Source organism: Hippocampus comes, unplaced genomic scaffold, assembly GCF_001891065.2.
Source record: "Hippocampus comes isolate QL1 unplaced genomic scaffold, H_comes_QL1_v1.1 scaffold117, whole genome shotgun sequence".
NCBI lineage: Eukaryota > Metazoa > Chordata > Actinopteri > Syngnathiformes > Syngnathidae > Hippocampus > Hippocampus comes.
The window spans coordinates 198644-224782 of NW_017805225.1; the positions used below are offsets into that span (position 1 = coordinate 198644).

At 45.4% G+C, this 26139-nt stretch overlaps 1 protein-coding gene across 4 annotated transcripts in view; it reads right to left on the reverse strand.

Moving 5' to 3' along the window:
* Window positions 1–26139, reverse strand: part of rnf220a (ring finger protein 220a) — a 121886-nt gene that overhangs the window by 19549 nt on the left and 76198 nt on the right. For all 4 annotated transcript variants that reach the window (XM_019869344.1, XM_019869347.1, XM_019869345.1 and 1 more), the window contains exon 3: window positions 2486–2615. In XM_019869344.1, the coding sequence (XP_019724903.1) occupies window positions 2486–2615 (130 nt within the window). The remainder of the gene's footprint in view (window positions 1–2485; window positions 2616–26139) is intronic.

The window sequence follows — 26139 nt, forward strand, 5'->3', positions numbered from 1 at the left end:
CGTGAGTTTGCCCGGTTCTATGAATTTTTGATGGCCGAGGGTTACGGGGCTGGCAAATTGTGACGCCTTGCCATGTTAAAATAAGAAGAAGAGTGTGGAAATGAGCAGCACACCAAAGTGAAACAAACACACAGATTGACAGCAGGATATGGGAGGGAAGAATGAAAGGCGCGAGAAAAAGAGATTGTGCAGGGGTAATGAGATGTGGTCGGAACACGCGGAAAGAGACAGGTGAGGATTCCCGACGACAGGGTGGTGCTTAAAATAAGTGCAGTGGAACCTCGATTGAACGGAACCGGAAACCACGCACTTTGGATTTTCCCGTCCAGTCAAAACATCCATCTGTACAGAAAGTGTCAATGTCCGTAAACGCGGCTGTGGCACAATTAACCGACACCGGTGAGACCGTTGATAGTGATCTACGGTCCAGACTAAATTTGTCTCCCAGACACGCCACCATGATGGCCAAGTCGGCAGTGGCGACTGTCTCATCAACGGCAAGCAGTGGAAAGCATTCACATTAGCTTAGCGCCGCGCTCGGCATACACCTCAAAAGGAGCGGATAGCATCGACCTAATCACATCTTTAGCTTCGGTTTTAATGTATCGAGCTCGTGTACGTGATTTTTGAGAATGCTAAAAGAGGAGAGAATCAAAGTGTCCTTTCACCACTGGATCAGAGACGTCACGCTCAAAATGTCGGCTACAAGCTAAATACTCTCGCGAACAATCGGCTCGAATGGACAACCCCTTACCCTAATAAGTCTGTGAAATCAAGTTTTCACTGTCGTTGAACACTACCATGTAAATTGACTGTTTGACATTTGAATTGCTATGCGGAGATAGCGAAGCAAGTAGCCAACGACTTCACCCCACAGCTAGCCATCTGCCTACTTGAGGCTCTGTCTTGACAGTTCAGGAATCAGGAATGACATCAGAGAAATAAACATGACAGAGATGGGCGGAAGGATGCACGAGGCAGAAATGATGCTAAAATCCGGCTCCTGATTGTTTTTTTTTTAAACCTTTCTGTGTAATCTACTAGTGAAGTGGGCCGGGCCGGGCTCGACGAAAAGTGAATCGATCAAGAAAGAAGAGCAGGAAGGTGATGAGTACGAGGGATGGCAAGGAGGAAAGATATGTAGATTACGTTGGCCCCGTGAGTCACCTGAGGTGTACAAGGCATGAAAGATTTCCATTTGCTCAACTGCGTGTGATATTCGTTTCTATAGATGAGAAGCTGCAGACCACAAATAAGCAAAAGATCTCGCCGTCACAGGAGACCGTGTGTAATCTAACCCGTGCCGCACACACAGAAACACATCACGGAAAAAGAAATAGGAAAACACAGCGAAGGTCATGTCTTCAAAGAAGACGACACTTTTGACACTGGCATACCCAACACGCGCCCACGCACGTTAGTTTCCATACGCGCAACTCTTTTCACTTAGCGAGCTCAGGTCTTCATTAAAGGAAAATTTACAGCAAATTGGACCAAATTCCACCTGTCACTTTTCATGTGGGCTGCAACCATGCAGAGGGACAGAGACAAAGAGCGTGTGGATAATGCAAAATTTGGCGAGATTTGTGTTTCTCACTCCACTTCAAATTCTGATCTCATCTTCCAGCCTTTCATGCACCAATCGTGGTAACCTGTCACCTGATAACCTAATAATCTGTCCACAGTAGTAACCGCTGTCCCCGAAAGGGTTAATATCATCCGATCACCACTGTGATCATTTTGTCTCCCAAAGATTTCACTCACCAATGGTGCAAAGATACTAAGCGCTCCAAAATAAAACAGTGGGGTGTCAAGAGGGAACCGTCTTGATCTATTTCGCAGACCACCGCGGGAAGCGCCGACTTAAAGCATAACCATACTATTGTGACCTGATGATCGATCGCAGCTTTCTGACATCTAGTGCTGTTCAAACTTTTCTTGCGGGGACAAAAACACAGATCAAATCCAAAATACTGAGGTATCAACCGCTCGTTTTCATGACGAGCGGTTGATACTTTTTGTTCAGCACGATACTTGAAAATTGACGTTCCCGGCTAAACGTTGACATCACCGAGCTCGTGTGTACGGTCGCGCACAAGACGGCAATTCGCACACATGGAGGCTTCAACTCCTTACCTAAGGCACATGTTGGCAAGTCTTTCGATCTCTGTTTCCATGTGTTCTTGGAGCTCGCCGGGCCTGAGCAGCACTTGGCAGATGGGGCAGATTGGAGCCTGGCTGTCGTACAGTGACATTTTCTTCTTACCTGGAAAAATGCAAAGACAAAGTGAGTTCAAACAAGTGATCGCAATGCAGTTTGGGTAAATAGAGCCGGGGACCTAAACAGTTGCAAAACGTATCCTTCACCGCAGAAGCACGATACTTGAAAATTGATGTTCCCGGCTAAACGGTGACATCACCGAGCTCGTGTGTACGGTCGCGCATAAGACGGCAATTCACACACATGGAAGCTTCAACTCCTTACCTAAGGCACATGTTGGCAAGTCTTTCGATCTCTGTTTCCATGTGTTCTTGGAGCTCGCCGGGCCTGAGCAGCACTTGGCAGATGGGGCAGATTGGAGCCTGGCTGTCGTACAGTGACATTTTCTTCTTACCTGGAAAAATGCAAAGACAAAGTGAGTTCAAACAAGTGATCGCAATGCAGTTTGGGTAAATAGAGCCGGGGACCTAAACAGTTGCAAAACGTATCCTTCACCGCAGAGTGGCCGGGAAAATTGGCAAACGGGCACAGCGAGCGCGAAAACGCCGGCACATCCGCATGCACCCTCGATGAAAATTGAGCCCTCCGTCTCAGGTCAAGGCAGTGAAAAGGGGATTAAAGAAAGAGTCTGCCTTGGATGAGATAATGGCGGATAGACTCTGCCGACATTAGCGGACTTCATTGTCCTTGATCGGCAGGCTGCGGGGACGCCCTCACATGTATTTGTGGCAGCAAACGCCGGCATTCGTTTGGTATGACACGGCGGAAAAGTTCAATCATAACAGGTGCTTAAATGAGAGAGCGCTTTTCGATTGCTCGGAATTTAACCAATCAATTCCATCTCTTTAGCCAAAGAACAACTGGACAAAATATCCTGTTGGGACAACTTGTCACCATGGCAGAGAGCTCGTTTCAATGCTAACAAACAAACACACCTGTTTAATTCATCTCCTTTTCATCACACGTTCACAAAATATTTCTCTGAAGATCTTATCCAAACCAGCACACAATCCCTTTTCCTTTTTGCTTTTTTTTTTTCCCCTTCTCTGTCAAATATTCCCTGAGGGATGTGAATGATTGCAGGAGGCAATGGGCAGATAAATCCAGGGGAGGAGACCAAGACGGGTGGAAAGGCTATGTAGGGGGGGGGGGGGTTGAGGTATGGGGGGCGTCGTTCGTGTCGCACACCGGTCTTGTCAGTGGCTTAAAGATGATTAATGTCGGAACAGAACGCGCGCACGTGCCTTCTTCTCATATGTCGTACTCTGCAAACCCAAAGTTAAAAAAAAAAAACAAAAAAAAAACAGCCAACCTTCATCTCGGGGATGGCAGGACTTCACCAAGTGGATGGACAGAGCGAGAAATAAAGATGAGGAAGGGAGGAGGATGAGAAATGATGAGGATGGAAGGAGAAGACGACCGGGACAATAACACGGAAATAGGCCTGACAGGACTTTTTAGCGTCGAGATTCCTCAGGACGCCGAATGCCGACTGGTACGGCGGAGAAGGGATGGATGAATGCACGGATGGAGGAGAGGGGCAAGGAGGGGCACGTGTTCTCTGACAGCCGTGATTGAGAGGAGGTCGGATTCCGCCTAATGTGCAAAGATGGATTGGCTCTCGTCTTTATTTCAGTCTTTCTGTTGTCCCTCCGCCACCGCGCCCGTCTCAACACACCCTCCTTCCAGTTCACATTTTCTCAGGTTCATCTTTTGGTTCCCACTCGCTTTACAAATGGTATTAAAGTGACCACATTTCAAACGGCTACTTGAGGATCATTCATGTGACGTCTTCATTTATTTGCATCTTCAAATATCAAGAAAAGTTCGACCGTATTATTGTATTAAAAGTACTTACTCTGCCCACCTTCAATTTTTGAGCAAACCTTGCAGCCTGTGTCAAATGTCATTTTTATTTTTTTTCATTTTGTTTTGTGGGTTTTTTTTTCACGGATGGCGGGCCACAAATGGCCCCTGTGCCGTACTTTGGACACCATGTCCAAAAAAAATAAAAGACAAAAAAAAAAAAAAAAAAAAAACAATTAAAATAAAACATGTGCTCATGCAGTTTTATTATTTGAGCCTGTAAAAACGTTCGTCAGACCCCAAAAAGTCGGATTGAAAATGAGAGCCCTTCTTAAAGGTTGCCTTCTTGAATGAGACGACATGCTTCACGGCTGCACCTTGAGCCTAATGAGCAATCAAAGAGTCCAGATGGTGAGGAGGGGGCGACGCATCATGCGGAAGAGTGGGGAGCAAAGAGAAATCGCTCCGTGTTTTCCCTTCTTTGTCCTTCACCGTCATTTTAGTGTTCCTCCTCAGTTGTTTTTTTTTTTCCCTCCCTTTCTTTTTTACCTTTCCGCCCATATTCTCGTTAGCCAGCGCTGCGTAATAGTCTCTGGAAACCCGCTCCTCCTTTTATGCGGCAAGACATTTGGACGAGCTTCAGCCTCTCGATGTCTTGCCACCGTGAAGCCTCACCGGTCCATCCCCGCGTGGCTTTTTGGCCCAGATGAAGTGGGAATCGATAGATGCAAGATAGCGCCGGCTCCCAGTCACAGACTACAATGGGCCGAGGTAAAAGGCCACCTCCAGAGAGGACGGGGATTGTCAGCTCAATACTCACTCTCAATGGCAGCAAAGATAAAAAAGCATTTGGGCTGCCCCTCACGGCTCAGTGGACTAAGAGGCACACCGTGTACTCACAACACGGCTCCAAATCCCATTTAATGACCTGCATTGCCTGTCATCCCTTCACTTTTATCTCACCTATCGCGCCGCTGTCCCGAGAAATACACCGCCGCTTCCCCAGTCGCACGCCACATGCTCCAGCCGGACGTATTCAGACGGAAAATGTCCTTTAATTGACACAAATTCATCCAAGGCAAAGAGCTACGCTCGCCTTGAGCTTTTATTTTGCATTTTGTTCCTTTGTCTTTCAAATCTGCCGTCACGGATTGAATTGTGTTGTAAATTACCAAAGCTATTAGCTAATGAGGCCCGGGCATGTAAAACGGATTGAAGTACAACAATAAGAGCCGGAAAAACCGATTTACGAGTTGGCACGTATACACTTATCGAGAGCGCCACACGCGCTGTCACAAGCTAACCAAAACGCCAAACGCGCAAGCACTTTTCCCAAATGGGATTGCAAACGTGTGGAGGCTGTTTCTCTGTCCTTGAAGACGCACGGCTGCAATTCGGCCCTCTTTGTTGTTCGAATAAATGAGTTTTCTGACATGCATCAAGTGTTTGCGCCCGCCTGGCGCTCGCTTCTCGCCTCCCACTTCTCTGCTGCCTTTTTCCACACTGTTTGCCCGGCCAGTTAGCTAGAACAGCCGCCAACATCGGTAAACAAGGAAATCTCTCAGCCGCACCCCGGCGCGTAACTGCATTACAGAGGCCGATAACCTCTTCAAATAATGTGCGATAAGGGGAATTTGATTTGATTCGCAGAAAAGGGAAAGAAGGCCACTTCTGTTTCCCCTCAATCACATCCTTTTACGTTCTCTCCTTGTTCCTCTTTCTTTTTCATTTTCTCTCTCCTTTTACCAGCCAATTTTCCCCACAGCTTCTCTTTACTTAGTTTAAAGGGTCCAGGCCTCATCTTGTCTCAAATGTCCCTCCCAGCCGCCTCTTCCCTCTCACCACGACGACGCCACTTCGCATCCGCAATCAAATAAATACCGCCAATGTGTCAGCATTCATTTTGACTCTCCCCTCCCTTCTCGCCGGCAATAGAAGGTGAGGTGAGGGGACGGGGGGGATGGTGGAGGGGGTGGGGGGGCTCTCCACGAAGCCATCATCTCCATAATGGTAAATATGAGCCCAAAAGCAGGGACAGCATTAACACAAATGGGTCCAGCAAGGTGTCTTCAAGACAGATGATTTTATTCCTTTATTTTTCCCCCACCCCTCGTGATCTGTGATTTAAGCGAGCAAGACACCGAGCTGATTGTTGCCTCTGTGTTTGCTCATGTGCTAAATAGATGGCTCTGTGTGGCTCATTCAGAGGACATTTGATGAAATGGAACGGGGGTCAAGTTCAGTTTGCCACCCAGGCCGCGTTCCGCTGCGCCATGCGCGCTTCCGCCGTCTCGCCTCATCGGCGTGTGCGAGCGCTTGTGTGAATGTGCCCGCGCGTTCGCAACACTGACAGTGATGCATGGCACTTTTAAATAGCGCTCCTCCACGCCCAGCTCAAAACTCATCACCGGGCTCTTTCGCCATCACGCCCTCGCCTCTCTCCCAGGGGTTGTCACTTTTAGAAAAGCAAATGAAATGTCGGCATGGTGGGGAGGCGGGATCAGGAGATGGCTGGATATAGGGATCAAGAGGGGACAGGTGTGTGTGTGTGTGTGTGTGTGTGTGTGTGTGTGTGTGTGTGTGTGTGTGTGGGTGGGTGTGTTTTGTGCCTGAGTGGTTTGTGTGTGCAAGGCTGGTTTCCTTCTGTTGAAGTCTGCAGAGTTGAAAGCTCTGCGTCTGCTCATGCATGTTTTACAACAAGTGAGAGCATGTCATGAAAATACAAAAATAAAAAAATAGTACAGTCAGTAGGCATTTGACTGCTGATACCAGAAGCTAATTTGCATGCCCCAAAATAATCATGTTCACTTTTGACTAGACACAGTCATCTAGTTTGATGATTGCAGATTGTCGCAGTGTAGAATTGCGCTGGATCATATTTTACATGAAACAACAACCGCATTCATAAACATTCGTTCAGTGAATTCTCAGTTCGTCAACTGCAACAAAAGAGTCAACGTTTTTCAGACGAGGCTTGAATTGGATGCATCTAGATTTTTTTTCCCACGTCACAAATGAAGTGGTGGTGATTTTAAGGAGAAGATACAGAAATAGTCAGAAAGAAGCCAGGCAAAATTAGCACATCACAAACAATCAGCTGACCCGCTTTCCTCGGCTCCGCAGATAAATGATGATCGGGTGATCTTTGTGCACACGCGGGCGCGTTTTTGTGTGCATCAGCTTGTGTAATGCGGGGTTTTACTCCCGGGACCTTGCCGCGCGTGCCTGTCTGAAAAACACAGCAGTGGGATGGATGCTGGAGAGGTTATCTCCCACCACCGACAGCTGTTTCTTCAATCCATCACCGTGACACATGCGCCTGAGTGTGTGCGCGCGTCAGCGTGGGTTCATTGGTGATGTCGTGAAGAAATAGTAAAGGAGACAGAAGTAAATTAATGGAGCATGAACCACTCGCTGACCCACGGAGGAAAGGAACATCAAGACACACTCTCTTTGAGATAAAAGGCTGAAATCATTCCGAATAATGCAGGAGCTGAGGAAGGTAATTGTAGGAGGGCGTTATGACAGAACCTGAAGCAGTGACTGTACCGACACGGAACACAAACAAAATTCAGTTCGTGCACTTTATAACAGTGGTCGCCAAACTTTTTTGTGCCAATTCAGACAAGTATATGTTAGAACTTCTCTTGTCAGAATAGCTTCATGATAGCTGCCCACTAGCTGTGCGTTTGGTCAGTTTGTTCCTCTTACTTTTACGTTTAAAAAAGAACCAACACGACATCTCATTTGTTTTCTGTCATTTTGCTCCGCTGCAGAAACTGCCGTGTGAACGCAAGTGGAGCTGCACCGACGCTGTGCCGGTGCTGCCACACTCAGCGGCTTTGCACGTGTGAACGCTCCACAAAATTTGCTCCGGTGTAAACTATATCGCAACAAAATACATCGGTGCAGCGCCGGATCAAATGTGTGCCGTGTGAACACCCCTTTTGTGTGAACCGCTTCTCCTTTCAATTTTTGGCGGCTTGTGTTTATTTCAACTTGCAAAGCAACGTTAGAAGGGGGGACTCCGATTGGTTGGAGTCGCGCACATTTTTGCCACGTCCGCCGGAGTCAATTTGCTCCCATCGCTCAGGTGTGTCTTTGTGCGGACCCCCGCCTTATAACATGTCTGCTCATTTTGTGCAATTCTTCGCAGTGAAATTAGCACTGCAACCGAGCGTGAGGAACACATCATGAGTTGTCCCCACTTATGTGAGACAAATGCTACTTCCACATTCCAGACCATTCCAAATTTGACATGTTAATTGGATATACAAGTCCGATTTTTTTTTTCCTAATTATCGTTGCTCTCATTTTTGTAGCCTTGGAATACAAAATCTATTCCAACTATTAATAAGTGAGAGGAAAAAGATCCGTCTTGGCGCTTTCTCTCCTGACGGCCTGCGTTTCATTTCGCCTTCCTCAGCTGGCGATGAGAGGAGGGCCACCTAACGAAGAGGTGTGGGCGTGAGGCCTGTCAGTGCTCATCTCCATGTCAAAGGGTCTGCCAGGGAACATGCCGTCTGGCGGTGGCGGTGGGAGTATCAGCAAGTAGGGAGCAGAAGCCCACATTCGGCCTGAATCACTCTTTAAAACAGACACAGCTTGTGTTCTTTGAAAAGATGTCATCATCTCCTGTCTTAACATTGCATCTTCATAATTACGATACATGCATATTTATATATAAATGTGTGTGTGTGTGTGTGTGTGTGTGTGTGTGTGTGTGTGTGTGTGTGTGTGTACACTAACTATTAGTGCAAGTTAGTGTATTGTAATTTTAAGGCAATCGCTCGAGGCGCAGGGAAGCGGATTCTCAACTCCGCGGGTACGTGTGGTCGATATTGTCATGTCTTTCAATCAAAACCTTTAATTCAATGTAGGAATCGATTCATTGAATTTTAATGATGATTACATTCTTTAAAAACTCTTCCTACTGGCCGCGGCAGAGGAGGGCCATCTCATCTGGCTCCTCTCACTGCGGAGGAGCAGCGGCGCGACTCTGTGCTGGTCCCAGAGGGCAAGTTTCTCACCTGATCTCAAATGCTGCGGTCAAACCGAACGCGTGTTGGGCGTTGCTGGCGGTGCGATTCCGTTATTCAAGGTATTTGCTATATTTACTGTAAACACACACACACACACACACACACACACACACACACACACACACACACACACACACACACACACCTTCGTCAACTGCAACAAAAGAGTCAACGTTTTTCAGACGAGGCTTGAATTGGATGCATCTAGATTTTTTTTCCCACGTCACAAATGAAGTGGTGGTGATTTTAAGGAGAAGATACAGAAATAGTCAGAAAGAAGCCAGGCAAAATTAGCACATCACAAACAATCAGCTGACTCGCTTTCCTCGGCTCCGCAGATAAATGATGATCGGATGATCTTTGTGCACACGCGGGCGCGTTTTTGTGTGCATCAGCTTGTGTAATGCGGGGTTTTACTCCCGGGACCTTGCCGCGCGTGCCTGTCTGAAAAACACAGCAGTGGGATGGATGCTGGAGAGGTTATCTCCCACCACCGACAGCTGTTTCTTCAATCCATCACCGTGACACATGCGCCTGAGTGTGTGCGCGCGTCAGCGTGGGTTCATTGGTGATGTCGTGAAGAAATAGTAAAGGAGACAGAAGTAAATTAATGGAGCATGAACCACTCGCTGACCCACGGAGGAAAGGAACATCAAGACACACTCTCTTTGAGATAAAAGGCTGAAATCATTCCGAATAATGCAGGAGCTGAGGAAGGTAATTGTAGGAGGGCGTTATGACAGAACCTGAAGCAGTGACTGTACCGACACGGAACACAAACAAAATTCAGTTCGTGCACTTTATAACAGTGGTCGCCAAACTTTTTTGTGCCAATTCAGACAAGTATATGTTAGAACTTCTCTTGTCAGAATAGCTTCATGATAGCTGCCCACTAGCTGTGCGTTTGGTCAGTTTGTTCCTCTTACTTTTACGTTTAAAAAAGAACCAACACGACATCTCATTTGTTTTCTGTCATTTTGCTCCGCTGCAGAAACTGCCGTGTGAACGCAAGTGGAGCTGCACCGACGCTGTGCCGGTGCTGCCACACTCAGCGGCTTTGCACGTGTGAACGCTCCACAAAATTTGCTCCGGTGTAAACTATATCGCAACAAAATACATCGGTGCAGCGCCGGATCAAATGTGTGCCGTGTGAACACCCCTTTTGTGTGAACCGCTTCTCCTTTCAATTTTTGGCGGCTTGTGTTTATTTCAACTTGCAAAGCAACGTTAGAAGGGGGGACTCCGATTGGTTGGAGTCGCGCACATTTTTGCCACGTCCGCCGGAGTCAATTTGCTCCCATCGCTCAGGTGTGTCTTTGTGCGGACCCCCGCCTTATAACATGTCTGCTCATTTTGTGCAATTCTTCGCAGTGAAATTAGCACTGCAACCGAGCGTGAGGAACACATCATGAGTTGTCCCCACTTATGTGAGACAAATGCTACTTCCACATTCCAGACCATTCCAAATTTGACATGTTAATTGGATATACAAGTCCGATTTTTTTTTTCCTAATTATCGTTGCTCTCATTTTTGTAGCCTTGGAATACAAAATCTATTCCAACTATTAATAAGTGAGAGGAAAAAGATCCGTCTTGGCGCTTTCTCTCCTGACGGCCTGCGTTTCATTTCGCCTTCCTCAGCTGGCGATGAGAGGAGGGCCACCTAACGAAGAGGTGTGGGCGTGAGGCCTGTCAGTGCTCATCTCCATGTCAAAGGGTCTGCCAGGGAACATGCCGTCTGGCGGTGGCGGTGGGAGTATCAGCAAGTAGGGAGCAGAAGCCCACATTCGGCCTGAATCACTCTTTAAAACAGACACAGCTTGTGTTCTTTGAAAAGATGTCATCATCTCCTGTCTTAACATTGCATCTTCATAATTACGATACATGCATATTTATATATAAATGTGTGTGTGTGTGTGTGTGTGTTGTGTGTGTGTGTGTGTGTGTGTGTGTGTGTGTGTGTGTACACTAACTATTAGTGCAAGTTAGTGTATTGTAATTTTAAGGCAATCGCTCGAGGCGCAGGGAAGCGGATTCTCAACTCCGCGGGTACGTGTGGTCGATATTGTCATGTCTTTCAATCAAAACCTTTAATTCAATGTAGGAATCGATTCATTGAATTTTAATGATGATTACATTCTTTAAAAACTCTTCCTACTGGCCGCGGCAGAGGAGGGCCATCTCATCTGGCTCCTCTCACTGCGGAGGAGCAGCGGCGCGACTCTGTGCTGGTCCCAGAGGGCAAGTTTCTCACCTGATCTCAAATGCTGCGGTCAAACCGAACGCGTGTTGGGCATTGCTGGCGGTGCGATTCCGTTATTCAAGGTATTTGCTATATTTACTGTAAACACACACACACACACACACACACACACACACACACACACACACACACACACACACACACACACACTAACCGAACGTGTTGATCATTTGGAAATTGAGTCTAAAGCATTGAGTGCGAGTTACAAAATGACAGCCTCAGTACAAAGCGGTGTTTGTGCTTTGAGTTTTGCAAACTGTGTGAGTGCTTTGCAATCGATAGTAGGTTTTAAAATTGTGCTACAAGAAGCACAGGTCAAGTTTAAGCATTCAGATAACACAATGCCATGAATTGAAATTGTGAGTCGACACATGATGCTCTTTGCTGCGATTTCTCTTTTTAGTCATGTCATTTTTTTTCTTTCATTCTGTCCATGACTTTTAAAAAAATCTTTTTTTCCACTGTGATTCCATTATCCTCCCATTATCTCTCTCTCCCTCCCTGCTGCTTTCATATGGTCGAGCAGCTGAATTAATTACCAAAGCCAATTAACGCTAGATTGGCTGATGTTTTAACTAATTAGCTATAATGAGGGTTGTGGATGCCGGCTTGGTGTTAATTGAATCTTAACACAGAGGGAGGGAGGGCATGGGAGCAGCGACAGATGGATGGACGGATAGATGGATCAAGGCACGCGCACACTTTACACATGCATGTACATGAGTGGTCATTGACGATATGGGGAGCACATTGGGCTCATCTGCTCTCAACGTTATTGACCGATTTGTGAAAAAATGCACATTTGTCATTGCATCTTATGTGCGTGTGTGTGTGTGTGTGTGTGTGTGTGTGTGTGTGTGTGTGTGTGTGTGTGTATATATACATTATTTGGTTTCGTTTTATCTCTCATATCATAACCTTGTCTTGCTGATGAAAAATCTGCCTGGTACATGTTTGTTATTGCAATATTGCAATACGTGTCAGACAAAGAGGAGCAGCAGATTAAAATCTTAAATCAATGTCACAGAGTCCTCGCCGTGCCAGATTACCGCGTGCATATACCTGGGCTTCATTGTCACCTGCCACATAATGGCAGAGATTGGAGATGTGACATGTAAACAAGGATTTAAAAGTGAATCCTCATGATGTATAAAAGGAGTGAAAATGTCAGTGTAAAGTGGCTATCTTTTTGATTGAAAAAATGTCATCATTTCCTTTACTTTGTACTTTCAACCCCTGGCCAAAATTACGGAATCACCAGTCTTGGTGGATGTTCATTCGGTTGTTTAATTTAGTCGAAAAAAAAAAGCAGATCACAGATATGGCACAAAACTAAAGTCATTTCCAATGGCAAATTTCTGACTTTAAGATACACAAAAGCAGATTTAAAAAAAGATGTCGTAGCCAAGTCAGCAAGAGTTACTTGTTCGGCCAAAGCAGAGAGAGAAGAAAAAAAAATGGAATCACTTGATTCTGAGGAACAAAATATGCGCTCATGAAAAAAAACAAAAGATTGCAACTGGAGGCGTGCCTTGAGCGTCCTCTTTCATTCCCCTTCCCCGATCAAATAGCATGTTTTCGCTATTTCGATCACTTTGTGAGCATGTCATTGAAATGACATTACTGAAAGTCAGTTACAGTGTGCTGTCTGTCTGAATGTCCTTTATGTGTCACATTCCGCAAAGTTATGACGTATCCCTGTCCTCCCTGTGTTGCGCCGTCTTGGTGATCAAAAGGCGTGAATACCGAAGGACTGGAAGGTGGCCATAAAAATCTGCATGGCCGTGTAAAAGGCTTAATGATTTGAAAGTTACACGAGAGAAGAGCCTGCAGTTTGTCTCATCTGTCAACTCTAGCACCGGAGCCGTCGCCAAATGGCCCTGCCACCTAACCCGACCGGCAGTGATGCGCGCTACAACGCTCCCTCCCTTCGCACTGTCGGACTGGATCTTTTCTGACTGCTGCATTGGAATTTTTAATATCCGCAGCAATGCTACTGTGTATCAAGACTGTTTGTCTTCTTAGTTGTACTTCTAATTTATAAGTACGCTAGGGCACGTTGCTTACATAGAGGAAAGTGGAAAACAACATTCCGAAAATGGCATCTACGAAGAGACGCTTACGAGGCAGAGTTTAAACGACAAGCTATCAGTTATGCGGAGGAGCACGTGGCACTCGAGGAGCCGTGAGAGAATTCAAGATCAACTCATCCATGATGCGACTGCGGCGCAGCAACATCCGGCGGATTTCAAGGAAAGGCTGGACAACTTCCGCTCCTACTGCAGTCAAAAGTGTCGTGTTCTGCGTTACACTTCATAAAGATGCTTGCTCGGAGATTTGAATCTCACACTGTCGGGAAGAAGGGGGACCAGCATGGTAGCGATACGCTCAACGGGGCGCGTAGAAGAAGACCAGCATGGTAGCGATACGCTCAACGGGGCGCGTGAAGTCGGCTCTTTCTGTTGTGCTTGGTTGCAGTAATCACTGACCGACACAATCGGCCAGAGAGAAGTTGTGAGCGAGGATTGATCAAAAAAAATCACGTCAGTGCATTGTTAAGTACTTCAATAAACTACCACCGAACACAGTTTTGCTCCCGCTGCCTTTTCAAAAACACGCTAGCGTGCACTCATGCTAGCGTATTGTTTAAGCTAGCATACGTTTTAAAAGACGGTATTTCAGACAAAAGACGTGGTACTGACATCAACAGAAGATGTAGCACTGTCCATCAGATACATGCATATTCTATGCATGACATCTTGGATTGCTCTGTTGCTGTGATGTGTTTTGACAACCTCAATTTCTTCCTTTTCAACTCGGCCGCATCTCTTAACATTCACTTGCAAATTTTTGAGGGAAATTGCAATTCATGGCTCGAAAATACCCTTCTGAATTCAACAAAGGAATCCCCGCCCCCCCTCAAAAAACTCATCTAAAAATCTATCAGCAGCACCAAAAATTAGTCACGACAATCATGGCAGGTAAATGAGATGCTTTTACACTGTTGGGACGTGACCTTCTATTTCCTTTCAACAATGCAGAGAGAGGGAAACTACGGCATTAGGAACCATGCTTTTTTGGAGGGGGGGTTCGGTGTTCGGGGAGGGGGGGACAATTGGTGAGAAGTAGTGCGCCGATATAAAGCCGTGCGTCACAATAGCGAAATGTAAATCAGATAAGTACAAGGAATTGATGTCATTCAAACAGCCCTATTCTGAAATGGGGGGGGGGGCTTTTGCACAGCAGATGCGTGCTGACGTGTGTGTGTGTGTGTGTGTGTGTGTGTGTGTGTGTGTGTGTGTGTGTGTGGGTGTGTGCACGCCAATTTCATTCAATATAAAAATGAATGTTGACACCCTGGCCACCTCAAGGATAAAAGTCTAGCGACACCACTGTGGCTAAAGCATAGTATGTGTGCTGTACCTTGTGGCAAGGAGGGACAGTGTCGCAGGTGTGTGTGTGTGTGTGTGTGTGTGTGTGTTCAGGATTGTCAGCGAAGGGGAAGAACCCATTTCCTCTTGCTGAATCCCTGGCTCTAAATGATGGATTGATATCTCTCTTGTCATGGATTATATGTGAATATGTGCGCGAGTGCGTGAGCCCTCTCAGCCTCTTGCTGCCTCTCCTCTCAGGCCCTTATCAGCTCTTGTCACAAACAGAGGATAGGGGATAATCCTTCATACAAGGGTGGCAGTCCGGCCTTCCATCCATCTCGCTGTCTGTCTGTGCAACGTCCGCCACTTTACCACCGCTTACCCAAGTCCAGCCGGACTCAAAAATAAAACACAGCAATCAAGCTTCCTGCGTGGCGGCGGCGGCGCGTGCGTCGGCGTGGTTGAGGGGGGCGATCAATGAAAGTCGCGGTTTTGTGTTCGGTTGTCCTGTCTGAATTTCTTTTGAATCGATCTCGGCAAAGATTAGGAATCGGTCGAAATTTGAGTGACACGATTTTCACTCAACAGCCACGACACCTGCAGAATCTGCTCAAGAGCCAATGCAAGAGCCATGTTCAAAAAAATCTGCTTAGTAACATTGTCAAAATGTTTGAAGGTATGACTATTTGGATGCACGTGTCATAATGGGGTTCAATAGGTCTCCTTTCCCTCCTTTGCAGTTAAGAAATGTAGCCAAAATTGAGAAACACCTCGAAGGAAAATACACCTACAGTAATAGGACACTGCGTTTCATAAATATATAAAGAATTGATACAGCTCTTGAATCGATCCAGTAAATGGGATATTCTGTGTATGGTGCAGGTGGGCCCATTTAAGCGTCCGGAGATTCTGGATCTTTTCCATTGAGCATTTTCAGTCTCAAACTGGATTTTATAAAAAACAAACAATAATAATAATAACAACGTATTAAAACAGGTCAGACGCAGTAAAGCCAAGTGTCACTTTTGCTCCAGTGAGTGCATGTGCACGTGCATCGTTTGACTATAACAATGACATATTTCTGTAGCGCCACGAGAGGTGAAAATATAGGTAAGGGAATACATCCAGGTGCACTTGAGCAGATATGGGATGTCTCTCGGCTGGAGCGGCAGATTGCCCAAGTCTCACCTGAGGCGATTCCGTGTCGTCCATCTGAAAGCGTGGGTGTCTGTGTGCAAGCGTGAGTGTGTGTGAATAGAAAGGTTGGTGTGTCCACTCATGGGGACAATCAGACACGGTGCGATTGCATCACCGTCGCAATTGGTTGTCATTGTGATCTTTATCATCGCGCAATCTGGGCCCGTTCACTTGCTCTCCATATGCCCTCACCTGATAATAACACGCTGCCCAGTAGAGGGCACTGTTTCACAACACTTCGCTTACGTTGGGTCGACGGGCTGTCAGTCATATTTAAATCGCCCTCTTCGAGATTAAATTCGTATGTTGCGCTACATTTTGTTAATATTTGAAATAAGTGGTAAAAACAGAAATAAGGTGTTTTTTTTTTTTTTTTTGCTATTTCTTTTCCAATGCACCAAATAACTATGTTTAAAACAAAGAACAATGTTATTTCAGGTTTCTGCCGATCGTCACTTTTGTCTTATGTCTCATGTAATCACGACTTTTATACAAATGTTTTTTTTTTTGCCTGGTAAAGAAGCAAATGGATTGGTACGTTCTTTCCTACGTGCGTCTGGAAAAAAAAAGAGGACTGCGGGCAACGGCATTTTATCTCCAACACACAAGAAACACCCTGAAAGGACAAATCTTATACAGCTCGGATCAATAGAGAATTAAACGGACTGAAATGGCTTTAGCCCACACATTAACCCGCCTTCTGTTTACTCACTATTTTCCCTGCCCATCTTTTCTAGTATCCTCCCATCTTTCTTTTTGTGTGTCTCGTCCTTCCCAAATAGGGCCCCTGACAAGCACACTCTTTGCAACAACTTGAGTGGCGGTTTTGGTGACAGCCAGCAGAATGAAATGCCTTCTATTTTTTTTAGTCTGCGCCTCAAAAACGTTGAGGTGAGCCCACGATGCCCAAGACGGTCGGACCAAGTAATAGCAAATAGATGACAGCGGCTCGGGATACCCTCTCTGGATGCACATGCACACACCCCGTCTGGGGACTCAAATCTCAGAGCAATTTTCTGGCTTGATGATTGGCAGCTTGCTGCGTATTCTTCCCTTACAAGACCTGATGATAACTCGAGCTATCCCATTCCAGGTTTCCATGTCGCCCTCTTTTTCTCTTTTTCTGCCAGTCTCCGTCTTTTTTTTTTTTTTCTACTTGCCGTGTCTCCCTGAACAAGCACAAGCCCTTCTAACTGCCTCTTCTCATCCTTCTTTCCACCCTTCCCCTCCCCACTGTCTCTCTCCGGGCCTGTTGTGGGCCTATTACAATGACAGCGGCGATAAGGAACATTTATCACATGTGCGGCGTGCTTGGGAGAGAAAGCCCTCAACAGGTACAGCGGGGAAATTACACAGACGCGCAGCTTCAGGACAAACAGATTGTACCGTGGGCATACAACTGCAACAAACTGCATCCATATTCACATACACAGAGTACAAAATAAACTATGCTTCTATTCTCCCATTTCACGGTTAATTCAACACCGTAGGACCACAACAAAAAGCAACTACGGTAACCAAAACAACCCTAAAAGAAAATAAGATAAAGTGATAAGATCACCTAAAGTGAGCTTAAATAAACCAAACTAAGTTAAGCGAACCTCAGCTCAGCGAACCGTTTCCAACATAGCATCATGTAACCTAACTTAACCTGAATTATTCAATCCAGTTGCAATTGATACGTATCCGCCAACTTCATGATGTCTTCCAACTTTCCCACTCATTTGCAACTCTTGTTTGTCCTCTCCAATGCGGAAAGTCAGCGGTCACGGGGAAAGAGAGGGGAAGCTTTCTATCTGTCGATCCACACGTCAGCGTGTCTCAATACTCTTCATCCTCTTTCGTTCATAGCATTTCTCCATTTTTCAGACCGTCACTTCACTGCTGTGACACAGAATAGTTGTTGACTTCATTGTGATCAAATAATGAACCTTTTGTTTGCCACATAATATAGACACACAGTCACAAACAATGCCTTTTTGTTTTTTGCGCATCTTGGTACAGTCGTATCCACAAGTGAACCGGTGCAGGGCCGAGACTGGGACAAGGATGGGCTGGGGGTGGAAGGAGAGAGAGAGTGAAAGAGAGAGAATTGACGTGGGGAGTGCAGAGAGGTTGAGTGAAAAAATACATCACAGAGGAAATGAAATACCGAAATTTGAGAACGACTGACTTCCAGAGAAACGGCACATGACATGTATTCCATTTTCACCGATCTTTGTTGCAATTTAGACAAGCTCGACATATTCTCACAGGCAGGCAACAACGCTATTTATGTTCCTGTTCACAACGAAATGTGATCCAATTACCAAGATAAGAGCTCTTTTTACAGGGGAAGCGGATAACATTGTTATTATTATTATTATTGTTGTTGTTGCTGTTGTTGTCATAAAACTCTCGCTGCTTACACTAGATGAGGGGGGCTACGGGGAGGCGTTATTTACAGCTTTAAAAAGAGATTCTTCAAATAAAAAAATCACTTTGAGCTAAAAACATGATATGATGCCCCCCCCACACACACACACTCCCTGGCTTGTGCACATTGAAGCACCTTTCTTCCCGCTATCGCCCATTTGTCACGGCTGTAACTGCTGGCAAGCCGTGCACGTGTTACTGTACCCTGTCACACTGCTGGCTAAACAAACGGCGTCTTGATGTATGAGGGCCTCCCCCGCCCCGATCAACGTATGCACTTTTAACTAGCGTGCTACCGGCTTGGCATTGGCAGACACCACCTTCAGCGTGTGCGTGCGTGTCACCGTCTGCGTGTGGGTAATATGAAAACCGCTTGTGAGAAATTCACCCCATGGGCACCAGCTCATCACTCTTTCGCCTCGGTCCTTCCCTTCCTCCGGATCCATCGATCTTGATTCCTCTACTAAAGCATTAGCCCTCTATTACCCTGTAGAGGCCGGAAGTGTCTTTGACAATAGACGAAGAAAAGGGAAGACAAATTGAAGACAAGAACAAGCGTGCGTTTCCAGGGTCCCGATGTATTTTCTGCAGAATTCTTTTGACGGCAGCTGTAATGTTGAAACTTTCGACGGCGACGATATTTTTCGAGGACGGGACAAGGAGGTCTCCAAATGAAGTCACCGGTGGTGTCGTGGCACCCGCCTTGGCTTTCGCCCGACTTAACATGAAGTTAGCGTGAGTTCACTTTGCACTCGGTGACGCGAGTGGTCGTCTGCCTTTGTACGCGCCCTCGTGATTGAAAGGTGAGCGTGCCAGGGCGGAGCCAACTGCGATAGGCTCCAGGTCGACATGACACCGAACAGAAGAGACAACAGATACCAATTGTCCTCATGAACGGGACCGTTTGTGATGTTGTCGAGCTGGAGCACGCCTAGTTTTCCATTCTCCCGGGGTGCTTTGCTGTTTTATTGACTACATATGTATTTATTGTCTCCAGCCAGTCTCGGGTTTATCGAAAAAGGCACTAATCTGCCAGAACAAGATTAAAGATTAATTGATTGTTGCGGCATTATTATTGCGCGCCATAAAACATACGCGGACATCCACACGGTCACATGCACAGCGGGTCCTACCAAATATGGGGGCGAGCGTGCGTACAGCCACGCACGCACGCTGCTCTTATCACCGACAGCCACCGATGCACAAGCCGGGAAAGGTTAATGACACAGTTGTTCCAATGTTTTATGGCTGCGGTAAATTGTTGCACAGGCCCTCTTCTTATCAAGCAATAAATTCATTAGTGGCTAACACACCTCACCAGCGCAGCTCATTTCGCTCTGACAAACAAGATTAGAGGATTGAAAGGCCTCATTGTAGATCTGGGCACTTTGGGACTCCGAGATAGTCGACGAATGACACTGACACTTCAAAATCTTTCTGTTCGAGTTAAATGTATTTTTGAAGGAGCAAATTCAGGATTTTTTTTTTTTTGTGTGTGTGATCATACCTTCTAACACCTAAAATATAGCTTCCTATGTCGGCTCTTGTTAAATTAAATTGGCAAATATTACCTGCTGTGTGCAGAGGTAGATGGAGTCTCGCCTCTCCTGACAACATACACACTCACTTGAGGCTGACTAATCTCAGATGAAAAGAATGACGGACAGAATCACGGGTAGGTAAATCCAAAAAAAAAAAAAAAATCCAGTCAAAGACAAGTCATTAAGGATTATTTTCGACACAGGGCATAACTTGTACACTGCAGTGTGTGAATAAATGAAAGCTGAAGTCTGATTTGGCTCAGTTAAATTAAGGGAACTAGACTGAAAATAAATACGGATTTTTAATTTTTGAAATTTTGTGCGTCAGGATTGTTTGGGTGAATGGTTTGGGGGTTCAAATCTGGGAATCTGGCCGTCCCGAGTGGAGTTTTTATGCCATGTGTATTTCCCACGGCGACTTCCTCCCGCATTCCCCCAAGAAAAGCCAAGTGTTGGACATCAAGCACGCTTTGAGCGTTCTGTTACATTATTTTGTTATTTTCACTGTTCTGTAAAGCGCTTTCTTTGTTCCAGCTGCAGCTGTAGAGAAAGCGCTGTACAGTGATCCCTCGCTATTTCGCGGAGCGAAAGCGCTGTACAGTGATCCCTCGCTATTTCGCGGTTCGTTTTATCGCGGCTGCAGTGCATCGTGGATTTTTTCAAACATATTCATTAAAAATAAATAAAAAAATAATAAAATTAAGTCCGCAAAAAGTCCGCAAACGGTCCGGGAGAAGCAGCGAAAGTCAGCAAAACAACAGCGAGCCACATAGAGCAACATATACAGTACAACATGTATATGTTTACTGTATTTTGTTATTCATGCACTAACCTAACCTAGTTTATACATGTTTAAATCTATTGGTATACAACTTTAAGTTATGTTAATTACGACAAAATTTACTTCTACATGCATGTGTACCATTAAATTTGGCCTTATAAATATTTTTTGTACTCATACACATGTACATGTACCTATACGGGGGGGGGTTCCGCTACTTCGCGGATTTTCGTTTATCGCGGGTGGTTTTGATCCCCATTAACCGCGATAAACGAGGGATTACTGTATCAATAAAGACGTCCTGCATTGTATATTGTATTGAATAGTGAGAGGAGCGTCGGATCAGGTGCTCCGATTGTTCGAAAGAACATGGCTGCTCCTCACCAATTTGCACAAGGACGGGAAGACAGTTTTGCCTGACTGTTGGTCCGTCTGAAACCACAGGCACCCGCCGCACGCCTTTTTTCCGCTGTTGCAACGGCTCAGCAGGTGCCGGTCCTGAAGAAATGTTCAATGACAGGAAGCGTGTTACCACATGCGCAACAGTGAAAGGAGGAAACAGAGATTGGGCGCTTGAAAAGTCCCGCTCAGGTTAGGTGAAAGTTTGTGCCGCAAACGAGCCGAGGAGTCGCGTCACTTCTGGTCTTACTGGAAGCCGGCGTTAGAAAGCACAATTTGTGAAGAGTGTGAATCAACGCCATACATTTGAGTGGCGATGAATAACAGTTTATTTCATTCTGAGAAACGGGGCCGCATTTTCTCACCCAAACGTAGGCCTTGCACCCATTTTGAATATGGCTACAGTATTACCATTAGAATGAACATCAGTACACACATACCACACACACAACGAGCAAACACGCCCACACACACACACACACACACACACACACACATTTACCCGTGTACGTGTTCATCTTCTCTATAATAAGGCCATCACCATTAAAGCTGTCAAAGTGTTGAGTATTACTGCCGAGGAATTACTTCTCATTCAGGCGGTGTGACGCATGAGATCAGTGTGACACACACACACACGCACACACACACACACACACACACACACACACACACACACACACACACACACACACACACACACACACGTGCGTGCACATAGACACACTCACACACACTCAACTTGGCAAATATGTTGACTGTATGCGTCTGAGTAATTGCAACAGTTTTTTTTTAGGTGTGTGCTTGTATTTGCTCACCATGTGACAGGACCACGTCATTTTCAAATATGAGTCCAAAGACCGCCGCTGGGAGACAAGCTACTCCGCACGCACAGCCACAAATATTTTGTTCTGTTCTGGCTGAGATTTAATATTTTGTGGTCTCGTAGTCATTCCGAAAAAAAAAAAAATGAGGCAATGAATATTAAAAAGTTAAGAGGCAGTGGTAAGTGAAATTGTAATTGAAAGTGGGGGAGGATGAAGGACGGCAGGAAAGTGCTGCAACCGCAGCTGAACGATGAGCATATGCTGAAGAGGATAACAATGGCAACAGCGTTTGATTCGGCATGAAATCTTTATAAATCATTTTTATAATACAAGTGTAATGATGGCAGTGGCAAGCCTTTAATGAGCTCTATTTAATCTCAGCAATATTAGTATCTACCAAGAGGAAATGATTTCCCCTGAGCACCATTCTTCATGTTGAACTGTCTTGAGAAAGTAGTCAAACATTTTATTGTGCTTTTGCAACAACAAAACAGTCCGGCCTCATTCACGAATGGTTCTTACAAACAGATCGGTTCTTCACTGCCACTGAGTCACTTTCGAGACGAATGCCGCATTTACCGGTGTATGCAGACTGTTGGAATACATTTGAGTGTTCAAATGTCATGTCTGGAGCTCCGTATGAATCGGGCCCATCAAACAAAACGACCACGACGTGCTATGACGACGCAGTTTAGCATTTTGAGATCGAATGTACGGACGTTACATTTGGAATGAAAAGCTGCGGGATGATCAAATAATTCTGCCACAGCTCTGACGTATGACGTTCAATGTTCAGAAACCAAAAGACGGTCGAGGTGTCTCAAAACATTAGCGTTAGTGCAGTCCAGACCAATTAGCCCTGATCCGTATCTGGCGCAGAAACATCAACTCCAAAGTAGGAATTTATTTCAGCTCCCCCATATATCCCAAATTGTCAACCGAATAGTATATATTAGCAAATATTACAATTGTATTTCTTGATTGGTTAGTTTTAGTGGCCCAAAATAATCTGCAAAACCTGTTTTGCTGCCGACCATTTTTGACACCCCTAAAGTGTCGTTTTTTTTTTTTTTTTTTTTTTAATGGAAAAAAACAAAACAAAACAACTCTATTTGGCACAATTGGCTGGCTCCAGGCAGAAAAAGATGAGCCAAAGACACACACGCGCACACACAATGTGTCTGGAGTGAGTGCTGACGCATTTATCACATTAGTATTAGTCCTTTTCTCTGTCGCCACAATCCTTCCAGCTGGTGTTGACATGCGCTCCCCGCACGCCTGCAGCACCCTCGAGGCCCTGCGTGTGCTTCTCCGGAATGCTGCCTGTGACTTTTCTCTTTCTCTGATCATTCGCGTCCAGTTAAAAAGCTCCTAAGCAGCGCAGAATATAAAGGCGCGGAGGTTCCATTAAAATGCCGTGTGGACGAAGAAGGGGAAAAAAAAAAAAGACTTAAGAATCGAGGTTGAATCAGAGCGAGAGAATCTGAGGGCGAGCAAGTGACAGAGGACAGACAAGATTGGTGATGCCAGCTTCCATATGACAAGCGGCGACGTTATGAAGATGGACGGGCGGCTGAGACGAAGCGCGTGACCTTTCCCCAAATGCCACATGTCAGCGTGCTTTTATGTCACTCCCCGCAAAACAATATGTCAGAGGCATAAAAAAAATCACAACGCTCACTCTGAATGATGCCATTATGGCCCACCACAAAAAAATCATCATTAAGATGACATTATTCCACACTTAACTAGGAGGACGGAAGTGGGAAGGCTCGGAAGGCTCTTTGAATTTATGATTGGTCGTGATTTCCGGAGTAATGTAGGCACAGTCAACCGTTGTCTTTTTAGATGTATCGTTATGCCTTTAACGCCTTGCCCTGAGACTTTGGGGAAACGCTAAGCGAGGCAATGAGGAGAGCGGAGATTTCTTTTCCCGGAGCCGCCGTACGCCAGCCAGTCAGCTCATGGATATATTAGGCAACTACACCCCCCCCCCCGCACCCCCATCAAATTGAGACACATGAAAATAATTTTCCCCACTACATAATATGGTCATATTCTAAGAAAAAGAACATGTTCAGGAGCAAATGGAATCAGATGAATTATGAGGGGGGTTTTTTGTGTTTGTTTACTCTTTGCGGCCGATTAGAACGGTTTGGCTCGTACATTTCATACTAATTTAATTTTAATCAGCGATAGCTTGATGTGACCCAAAATATATTTTTAATGCTGATTTAAAATAAAAATATCTATATGTTTTCAATACCACATAGGTTTTGGATATTTATCTTTTTTATTAAACCTAATATGCTACAGAAAAGAAGGGGACAGATTCAGAATCAGCACAGTTAAATGAATCCAGAAAAGTTTAATTGCATCACTCATTAAAAAAACAAATAAACAAAGAAAAAATTGTTGTCATGCAAATCTACTCTGAAGAATCTAAATGATAAAATATTCAGTTTGAATTAAAATGATTATTTTTGTTTATTCCATCCACATTTCAAGTGTTAATCAACAACGTAGAAACTTTTTAAATGATTAAAAAAAAAAAAAAAAAACATTGAGGCGTTTTCCAAACTTTTGACTGGTATTGTGTATCAGACAGCCTGCTGAACGTCATCATGTGTGATCAAATATGTATATTGGTGACAATATTGGCAAACTTTATTTATTTATTTTCATCAATTTAATTCCATCTTTATGATTTGTTTTGTTTTACTCTTCACATGTAGGAGACGATGCAGGGGAGGTTGCGGTCCTGTGAATGAAAAGTGCCACCTGGTCCACTTGAACTATTGATCTGTGGGATTGCACCCTCAGCTCGTTTGACATTTTCCAGCTATTTTTAGCCCGGAGACGTTCTGGCTCGAGACGTTTGACCTCCATAACCCCCGAACATGACCGCGGAACGCCGGCCCAAGTGGACACGTTCCGCACGACGCGGGCGCGGCTCGACGAATGCGACCTCACACGCGTTGTCCGTCCGCGCGTGCGCGCGCATGTCATCGGCTGCGATCGCTCCTGACATCAGCAGAATTGAGTTTCGGAGTCAATGCTGGTGTCCTCTCTAAGTCAATCATCCAATCAGCGCTTCTCCCGACGACATGGGTCAAAGGCGAGAGCGGCGCCATACTTTAGTACGACATGACAAAAATCCCCAGAGACTGAACGGGGCCCGTGTGGGAGAACCTTCCTCCCGGATGCGGCGGGGAACCTCACATACAAATGGGCAAAACAGCCACATAAACAGGAAAGACCTTCCCCGTTTCCCCCAATCTGCCAGCCGACAATAAAGCACAATCACGCAAACATTTATGGCTTTCATAAACCAGAGTCAGTGATTAATGCTAGCCCTCGTCTTCAGGATTTCAAATAAAGCGTGACACATTTACAGTCTCGGTCAATGCAGCGAAAGCCCCATTAAACATCTTGGAGGATGGATAGCCTTGTTGCGCACACACACAAAGACACCCGAAGAAGGGAATTGATCAAAACTCCACCTTTCGGCGTTTCCTCCCAAGTCATTATGAGCCTTAATCCCTCATGGCTAGTTTGCGAGGCCTCTGATGGGAGCTGATGCTTGGCGGCTAATGTCACTCTTTTGCGTGATTCTTCTGCCACCGTCTCCCACTCGCACTTGTCTTTTTAGACACGTTTAACAACTGAGGAAGGAGGCTTGTAAAAATGTTGATATATTACCGCGAATCAAGAACACCGCCTACAAAAGCGGGTAAAGTCCGAGAAGGTTTTGCTTGCCGGTGACCTAGGAGCAATATATGTGCTGGTGCTCTGACCAGTCTTTGGCGTGAAACAAAAATGGGTCATGATCCTGTCCTTGTGTGTCTGCAGCAGGTGGCAGAGGAGGGCTTTCCCTCCAGCGTGCACACCTGCCGCCAGTTTGTTCATCAAGTTAAGCCATGTATTTCACGACTTCCCCAAGCCCCAAGTCTGTGTCGGATTATTGACCTTGTTGCTGCTCTTGCTCAAGTGTTGTTTTCTAGACCTCTCGATCTCGCCGATGTCGTTTTTGCTCACGAGTCTCTCGCCATGTAAGTATTTATGTTATTTTGTCTTTGCTCTTGCTCATGTTTTTGTTTGGTGAAATTGGACTCAAGTAATTTCATCGATAATCTTGGATTTTCTAGTTCTTAGCAAGCGCTTTCTGTTAATGTATTGATTTTCCTGTTTTTTTTTTTTTTTTTTTAACCAACGATTTCTGTTTATACTTTGTCGGTGCGTTTCTGTAATTAAATGAATATTTTTTTTGTAGGGA